This window comes from Equus asinus, chromosome 22 (genome assembly GCF_041296235.1).
Source record: "Equus asinus isolate D_3611 breed Donkey chromosome 22, EquAss-T2T_v2, whole genome shotgun sequence".
NCBI classification, from domain to species: domain Eukaryota; kingdom Metazoa; phylum Chordata; class Mammalia; order Perissodactyla; family Equidae; genus Equus; species Equus asinus.
Genome location: NC_091811.1, coordinates 50,469,347 through 50,479,109, shown reverse-complemented (window position 1 = coordinate 50,479,109; position 9,763 = coordinate 50,469,347). Strand labels below are relative to the sequence as shown.

Genomic DNA, 9,763 nt, shown 5'->3' with positions numbered 1-9,763 from the left:
CATTACTGGTGACTCTGTGAACTCTTTATGATTTTTCTCTTCCAAAGATTCAGGCACTTATCTATGTAGAAAAAGTATGACCTTCAGCACTTTTCAAAATTCAACTATAAATAATGATAGATAATTTACCTAATATCAACCTTAATGTATATATATAAGAAATGAAAATAATATATTTAATCCATTCCTTTGCCTCTGAATGGTATTGAACTGAATGATCCACTCTATAATGGCTCTATGCTACTTTTTAGGCTTTTTTTCCCCCCAAATTTGACATCATGAGCAGTCAGGAAGTTCTCCTTAATGTCAACTCACTCAACGTCTTGCCAGATTCATTTGCTTTCCAATTATCCATCATCCTCTCTCTTTATTCTGACACCAAAAACATTGTAAATACTTTTCCAGTGTTCTTTTCAGAGCTGCCTTTACCTCCTTGTTCTTCAGGCTATAGATGAGAGGATTCAGCATAGGAGTGACCACACTGTACTGCACAGAGAAGATCAACTCCAAGGAGGATCCTGAGGGTGGCATGAGATAGCGGAGAAGACCAGAGCCATAGAACAAGATCACTGTGGTGAGGTGGGAGAAGCAGGTGGAAAAAACTTTGCTTCTGCTGGAGGTGGAGGTAATGCTCAGGATGGTGGATAAAATGTAGGCATAAGAGAAGAAGATTGAGAGGGAAGTTACAATCCCTTGTGGGGTGATTAAGCAAAGCATGACACTGAGGTTGGTAGAGACATCAGAGCAAGACAGAGGGAAGAGAGAGGGTAGCTCACAGTTGTAATGTGGGATGGTATGGGAATCACAGAAGTCCATTTTCACTGCCAGAGGGACATTTATGAATGCATCCAAAAACCCCATTCCCCATGAGCCCCAAACAAGCTGCATACAACGCTGTTTACTTATCATCTGGCTATAGAGCAGTGGGTGGCAGATGGCAGCATAGCGGTCATAGGCCATCACTGAGAGCAGAAAGGCTTCAGTAATTCCAGTGATAAACATAAAGAAGACCTGAACTAGGCAGCCCTCTACTGAGATGGTTTTCCTCTGAGACAGGAGGTTCTCCAGCATCTTGGGTACAGTAACTGAAGAGAAGCAAAGGTCCAAGAAAGAGAGGTGACCCAGGAAGAAGTACATGGGAGTGTGGAGGTGAAAATCAACCCTGATCAGCAGCAGCATTGTCAGGTTCCCCATCAGGGTCAGGATGTAAATCCCCAGGAAAAGCACAAAGAGCAGAACCTCAATGTGGGGGTTGCCAGACAGTCCAAGGAGGAAGAATTCCGTGATGGTGCTGTAGTTCCCAAAGGCCACTTGAAAAGATTGATCTCTAAAAAATGATATAGAAAAATATGGCAGTGAATTTTCTATTATCCTCCAACCAGTTTTCACATTGCATTGATTCTCTTTCAATGTAACAATCATCTAGAAAATATGGGTCAGGTTTTGTGTCACTAGCTTGGAACATAAAAAAGTCATAGTTCAAAGAAGAACACAGAAATAAAGACAAGAAATTAAATCACATGTGAGTAAGTGGAATGGGAGCTCAAAGAGAGATTTATACAAGAAGTCAGTAATGTCAGCACATTGAAGTTATTTGAGCAAAACTTTTAAGGATTAGTATGATTTTTCTACAAAGTCATGGACTGGAAGCACATTTAGACTGAGGTAGCCATGTAGCTGGAGGATCAGGATTGAGAAGTAGCAAGGCATGTTTGGTATAATCATATGTAAAAAATACATATGATAACATATGTATTTTAAAAATCTGTGCAATATTATGTATTGTAATAATCATCCTTATTATTTGTGATTATAATTGTAGCCTAAAACAAATAATATCCTCATGCAGGATAATCCCCTATCAGAGTTAAAGCTGTTCCTCCCCTCACTGTTCCTGTTCCTTTCTGAAAGAGTGTAATAAAGTCATTTTGAAATCACTAAAGATAGATGCTCACCTTTCCCATCTCCCAGCTGAAAGACATTTTGGCATTTGGAATCACATTGAAGCATTGAAGGATTAAATTCCTTGAAGTTACTGAGGGCAATGTTTCTCAGAAGAAAAGGCCAGCCAGACTTGAGAAATGACAAGGTAAAGTGAAGCTGGACCCCTGGCCCCTCTCCTGAAATTTCTTTCTGGGATGGATGTGTACTCCATGAAGGGCCATGTCTCCAGGCAAATAAGGAAGAGATGATTTAAAGGAGTACCATGCCAGTGTCCATGGCATGGACCACTCACTCATTCTGGCAGAGGAGGACAGAAGTAGGGGCAGAATTTCAGGAGTCCAGTTTATGATCCTAGAACTTTGAGAGCTTGCCAGGACATCTAAATTATTCTGAAATCACCAGCAATGGCTGTTTCCTGTCCCACAAGAAGAGATCTTTACTAAATAACTTTTTTCTGCCCATTCTAAGAAGGTGTCTTAAAGAAAGAAATAGAGATTTAGTCCTGTATATCTCTGTAGTGCGTATATTTGGATTTATCCTTTGACCTTCATCCTAAGACACTTTTCTCAGTAGTCCAGTACCAACACCTTTCTGTGTCCCTTGACTTTGGTTTTGCCCAAACACTCAGGTATGGTTTATAAAAATACTCTGCCTGTTTGGGCTGGTTGTTATCCATCAATTCCAGCTTTGCTCTGATGTGCTAGAATTGGACCTTGGGGTCACCAGTAGGACTTATCATGGTGGCTGAGTCTATTTTCTTTTCCTGGCCATTCCTTTGCTGCCTTGTGCCCCATAAATTCATAACCTGACCAAGGGGATCTTTGAGTCCTTACTTTTCAACAGATTGGCTATCAACACATCCCTTTTTCCCTTCCAATACCCAAATGCATGTTACCTGTACATCCTCTCCAAAAGACAACATGCTCCCCGATGTGGCTGCAGGGCTTATGTTTGACTCAACTACTAAGAATGAAAATGATCTGGAGAAGGTATTTTTTTATACCTTATTTTATTATTGAGGTTATAAAACTCTACTGATAATAAAATGTTTTCTTGTATTCTTCACTAGTAAAGTGAAATAGCTACAAGGTGGTTCTTTCTTCCAAATGGTCTAAAACACCATCACCCTGTACCACTTCATTTGTTCCTTTCTTTTTCTAAATGTATTGCCACAGCCATATATAGAATACTTTGGTCTAACTAACTCCCAGAGCAGCTATGTTTAGGTAGTTTGAGAGATGATTCCCAGGCATCAATAGCCCAAAGGATGGCTGAAGCAATGCCAGTTATTCCCTCTAGTCAGAACTTAAAGCAAGACTTTGTAGTCAAGAGTACCAGTGGGGTTCCCTTAAGTGTGGCATTTGGAACTTCTAGGTTGAAGCAATGACCAGAACTATCAAATGTGAACTCTTGTTGAGCAAGTTCATAGGAGACAGAGAAGGCAATGGATATTTAATATTTTTCCTTGTAAAAAAGAAATATTTTTCAGTTGACACTCTAAGGCAATTTCACACAGGTAAATCGCCTGTGTACATGTGAGTTGAAGATAAAATGAGTAAAAAAATAATAAATTTAAAGGAAAGAAATACAATAATCAGTCATTTGCTTACACTGCCCAGTAAACTTTATCAGGTGTGATGAATCCACATATATGAATCCATATATACTCAAGCCACACAATGGCTATATAACAATGTTCATGCTTACTGATTAAGATTTCTTGTAAAGAATCATTTACTTATTGAATGTATCATGTATTGAGTCATAATAGATTATTATAAATCATAATTTCCACTTATTTGTTTATGATGTGCTGTAATGCTTAATAGTGATTTTGAGCACTTTAAACCTTTAAGCACAAGCCAGAATGCTTAATAGTGATTTTCATTCCCCCTCTATTTCTTTTTCTTTTTTTTAAGGATTTTATTTTTTTTTCCTTTTTTCTCCCCAAAGCCCCCTGGTACATAGTTGTATATTTTTCGTTGTGGGTCCTTCTAGTTGTGGCATGTGGGACACTGCCTCAGCGTGGTTTGATGAGCAGTACCATGTCCGCGCCCAGGATTCGAACCAACGAAACACTGGGCTGCCTGCAGCGGAGAAGCTGTCCTGCAACCACTCGGCCATGGGGCCAGCCCCCGCCCCCCGTCTATTTCTTAAACAAGCATAAGAAACAGAATTATAAGGAAATTAGAACACTCACGTCCATTTTAGGACACTGTCTTTCTGCAGAAAATCTATGTGGATATTAAAATTATTTTATTTGTACTAATTTTTATCATAAAATGAACATTAGGTATATGAAATATTTACATTCATACAAATATACAGATATATAATATTTATATCCTGGTCACATTTCCCAGGACCCACTTGAGTTCATCTGCACAGTGACAGATTCCCAGCTCAAGTACCTGCATCTTTTGCTTCTACAACAGAGGATGATCTCTAGAATCATAGGATCCAAGCACACATACTTGACCCAGAAGTCCAGGGAGTTAATGCCCATGGGGATTATCCTTAACCAATGGAAAATGGAAATCAGTGGATAAATGCCCCAGCTTCTCTGCTCTCTGGTGGAAGTTTCTGAGGTATGTTCCACGTGGTTTCTCTGAAGGTTCTCATTGGGATTGAGCTCCTGTTTCCCACTATAAAAACATACCCATTAATATATCCTTTACTGGTTTTTCTCTTTCTTGTCTCATGCCTCTCATTTTCTTACTTGTGCTACTTTGAATCATCTCCAAAATACTCTACCAGTACCTAAATCCATATCTCATCTTCTGCTTTTGGGAGAATGCATAAGAAGACAGTTGGTACCAGATGTAATTCTAGACAACAGTGGGATTCTGGTATTGCATCCACTTCCAGTTAAGTGGTAACAAGGACTTTTTCTAGGGGTAAATAGTTTGGAGATAACCCCTGTAACATCCAATTACTACGATTCTTATCTGTGGTGGATTTGGATAATGTACATAGAGAAGGGAAAGTATTGGTTCTTGCAATAGCTGTAGCAATTCAAAAATATGTAGATAATTTCAATTATGAAGATCATGGAGAGCCAAGCATTCGTTATTTGCTTAGCAGTCTTGAAATAGAGAATGATATTTGCAGTTCAGTCAGCTAACAACTTAGGGCACTGTAAATCCACAAATATTATATGGAAGCATTGAAGAAACCCTCATCTCCTGTTGCAGAAGAGGAGACTGTGATGAAAACAAGCCCCAAGATTTGATCTTAAGATGGCTGAGCCATAAAGAAATCTAAATATTGCAGCTCTAGAAGGTCTCCTATGTTTAAGACAAGACCCTGATAGGGAAGGGATTGAACTCCGAGCTCAGGAATATGAATATTTGGGTGGACGTGTTTGAGAACCCTGAACCCACAATGCCCTTATACTTTCAGGCTCCAGAAGTGGTCCATGTCTTTAATAAGGGGGAATCATATTAAATCACTGTATATTGTGCTGGCCCCAAATATTTCAAAGTGGCTTCTGTGGGGCCATGGACCTATCCTGCAGTGTTTTTTTATGGTTGATAAAATGTCTTTAGTAAAGGGGAACCCATTATTAAAGTCCATCACTCTCACATTGCCTGGATGAAAAGGCCCCATCTGAAGCTCATCCTTCACAAGATGATGTGTGTCTGCTTCACAATCTACCCTAACTTCCCCTAATTTCATCTAGACTGTTAATAAGGGTATAATCTCAAAATTGTCCAAGTAGGAAGGACAGCACTCCCATAGGAAGAAATAGCTTATTCATTGGAAGAGTGTCAGGATACAGTTAACACATTCTAGTAGGAATGTGGGGAACACATGTGGGGATGTATCTTGAAGGTGTTGTGTGGGTGAAGGGTATTTTATTTAAATGGATTGTTGCATAATTTAGAATTTTATGTCCTGGCAAGGAAACAATGGAAGCATTTACACAATGGAGTAAAGTAGGTGGAGTTGCCAGAACGGCCTTGCAGAGTATTGAAGAAGGGAAAAAGAGGTATGTATGTTAAATGGGTTTAGTATTTAAGACTGAAGTATCCGTCATCTGACTGTGTTCCAGGAGGCCCTTTGTTAAAGCTTAAAGAATTCATTACTGAGAAGAGCAGTAGAATCATTGAGAAACTCAGGGAAGTTTGTCCTGCCTAGGCCAGGTTTGAAGGTCGGAGAAGCTGTCCTGGAATTGAGCTCCTTATTGCCAATGGAGATGAGATTCTGGAGTAGCAGAGGCCAGACGGCTGCCTCTAACAGTCAAGTGCAAGTGAACACAACTACTGTGCTGGGCACCAAGGCCATGGTGGCAACCAAGGAGTTTTGATCTGCAAGTGTCTCTACTAATTATATAACTGACCACAGGTTTTTCAGGGGGAATATAGACAGGAAGTCAATGAGATATTTTTTTTACTAGTAATGACAACCAAATAAGATTGAGAACAGGTGAGCAAAAGGCTTGTGTCAGCTGCCACAAAACAACCACAGTCCTGTCTCAAGTTCCCAGATGTGAACCAGCTCTAAGACCCAAAATCCGTCTATTTAAGGGGAAGCTAGGTGTCCTTTAGGAAGACCCCACAGTCACATAAATTATATTCAATAAATATGACCCCAATTCTTCTCCCAAATTGTCCTCTGATGATGTGTCAGAGTAACTGTACACTGAAGAAAGCAAAATATCTAGATCTTTTGAAGGCTGTTTGTGTACAGGGGCTGAGCTGAACCCTGACACCTGGGACATGAAATATCATCAAGTCCTCATGTCATAATGGGATCATATGCAGATTAGGTGATAAATGTTGTACTGGTCCAAAATATCTCAAAGTGGTTCCTGTGAGTCCATGGACCTATTTAGCAGTGATTTCCTTGATCTCATAAAGAGTAATTGAGATGGATGCACTTAGGAGCTGGCAGATTTCTCACATTGGTTCTCTAATCTATGGTGTTAAGCTTTTATAATAGGAATGGCCAAAGAGGAGCTCTTGAACCTGACCTCCTTCCAACTTTAGCCAAGATAGTAAATCAGAAATAAAATACCATTCTGCTAGAATTGCAGAGATTACACCACCCTCAAAGACTCACAGAATGCAGAAGGGTGCATCTCATCTCATTTAATTTGTTGGCATTGCCCCTGATATGGTGGCAATAGACTATATAAACTTTATTAAGGGTTAGCTCCAATCAGAGTTGTTCAACCAACTGGACGTCTTTACTAAAACCTATCACCACAGACTTTGTCACTTAACATGAGGCTGTTGATCCAGAAAATGTTTTTTATTTAATTTAATTTAATTTATTCATTTATTTTTATTATTATTTTTGAGGAAGATTGCCCTGAGCTAACATCTGCCACCAATCCTCCTGTTTTTGCTGAGGAAGATAGGCCCTGAGCTAACTCCCATGCCCATCTTCCTCTACTTTATATGTGGGATGCCTGCCACAGCATGGCTTGATAAGCGGTGCGTAGGTCTGCACCCAGGATCCCAATCAGCAAAACCCAGGGCACCAATGTGGATCACAGGAATTTAACCGCTGTGCCACCAGGCTGGCACCTAGAAAATGTATTTTTTTAAACCCCCATCAGGGAAGAGGAACAAAAGCAATTTACATTTAGGTAGGAAGGACAGAATTTCACTCCACTTTCCTTGATCCAGGGTGTGCTAACTCTTCCTCCTTCTGTCATAGGAGACCTTGATCATCTTGACATCCTGTAGGATATCAAACTGGATGGCTTATTAATGATTTCATGGTAATTGGACTTGGTGAACAGGAAGAGGCATGATCTCTGGATAACTATTTTACGTTTGAAAAGTAGCTCCTATTGAATCCTAAGAGAAATTGAATAATTTATTATTAAACATCAGGTAATTATGCATCTGGGGCTGCCCATTATGAACTGAGTACTTTCAGGTCCTACAAGTCAAAAGTGTGGGCAGATGCAAGCAATAATCTTAAGTATAATGGAAATGGTATGTTCAGGATTGGGCTTGTGCCACAGGGCACAAATAAGTTACACGGGCAGGTTGTCCCATGACAACCATCACTTTTTCACCAATGTCTCGCCTTCAGCTCATGCCTATGGCCTCATAGGAGATTCCCTATGACCAGATAATGGAGAAAGAGAAATCTCAGTCTCAATTCACGAAGAGATTTGCTAAGTATGTCAGTACAAGCTGAAAAAGCCTGATGACATACTACATTTCTACTCAGGGGTGGCCTTGAAAGATAGTGAGGAGAGAGACCCCCAACGGGTAGATCTCTGGATGGTGCACTTGGTACATTAACTTTGTGTGGAGACAGAAATGATCCAAAATAAGGTTATACATGAACTCTCAGGCAGTGGGAAATGGCTTCGTTGAATGGTCCAGGGCTGAGAAAGGGAGATTAGAAGATGGGACAAAGCAGTCTTGGGGAAAGGAAAGTGGATGAATGTGTAAGTTTCATAAAAAGTGTGGATCTTGGTTTCTCGTATCATTGCCTACCAGAGAGCATCCACACTGAACCAGATGGACAGGAAGGCTCAACAAGTGGAAGCCTGTCAGTTTCTGTCTTTGGTCACCTCAGTACTTGCACAATAGGCTGAAGATGCAGCTATGATAGCAGGGATGGAGTTATGCTTTGGTCTAATGCCATGGACTCTCTCTCACCAAAGCTGATAAGCCAACCTGTAAAAAGCAGAGGGCAACACACACCAAAGCCTTGATGTAGCACTATTCCTCAAAGACAATAACTAGTCTCTTAGTGGCAAGTTGATTACATCAGACATTTTTCATTCTGAAGTCAGCAATATCTCCCTATTTGTATTACTACTTATTCTAGATACTAGTTAACCTTCCCTGCCCACAGTATTTTATATCTCAGGACTGATGGAATTTCTAATTTATAAACTTAGGGATCCTGCATAATATCACCTTACAGCAAAGGACTCACTTTATGGCAAAGAGCTGAGATAGTGGCCCCATGATCATGGTGTCCATTGTCCTACTCTATGCCACATAACATGGAAGTTTCTGGTCTGCTAGAATATGAGGATGGCATAAATTAATAAAATGTCAGCTTTATTATTACACCCTTAGTGCACGTCCTCTAGGGAGTAGACTATGCAATGACTCAATGGCTGTTATATGATGCTATGTCCAATTGGTTAGAATACAGGAGTTCAGGAACCAAGGGGATGAAGTAGGATTAGACCCTCTCACCATCATTCCTAGTGGCCCTTTTAGGGATTTCTTCTTTCCATCCCTGAAACTTTAGACTCTGGGAAATTGGAGACTCTAGGGCCTTAGAATAAGGTAGGGAGAATGAATCACAAAGATACAGGTGAGATACTTTGGTCCAAGAGAGGTCAAAATCTCATCTGAAGAGGGCTCTTTTACACATCTTTGGTCATACAGTCCAAAATAAGCTGCATGACCCAGATCAAGAACAGACGCCAAGATAACAGAAACTATGTGCAAGGCCATCAATCTGTACATTTTCTATAAACAGCACTAATAAACTGGCACAGATTTTACACAGTATGCTTTAAATTTAGCACAGAAATACACTAACCACAGGTTAGTATATTCATTTCAGGTTTGGACAAGAGTTAGCTCTTTTGTCCCCAAAATCCCTGGAAATAAGCACAGGGTTGCAACATTCCAGCCACGATTAACTCTGGACTTAGACGCTGCATATTATTAATATATTTGAAAATTCTACTACCCCTGAGGTAATTTACATTTGTGATGGATAGTAGTCAATAGTGACAGCTCACCATTTTCGAATACCCTCTCTAAATTTTGATAATTTCTATATCATGAATCCTGTCTTATCATAATATAAAAGACAACATCAT

At 39.9% G+C, this 9,763-nt stretch overlaps 1 protein-coding gene across 1 annotated transcript; it reads right to left on the bottom strand.

Annotated features, from left to right (window-relative positions):
* Positions 1 to 354: 354 nt before the first annotated feature.
* On the bottom strand, positions 355 to 1,305 carry LOC106836881 (olfactory receptor 8S1-like). Its single transcript, XM_014850114.3, has one exon. The coding sequence runs from the start codon at positions 1,192 to 1,194 to the stop codon at positions 355 to 357; it is 840 nt and encodes a 279-aa protein (XP_014705600.2). The 5' UTR covers positions 1,195 to 1,305.
* Between the last annotated feature and the right edge of the window lie 8,458 nt (positions 1,306 to 9,763).

Coding starts and splice junctions, on each gene's coding strand:
- LOC106836881 (XM_014850114.3), bottom strand. CDS start 1,194: ATGGGGAACCTGACAATGCTGCTGCTGATCAGGGTTGATTTTCACCTC.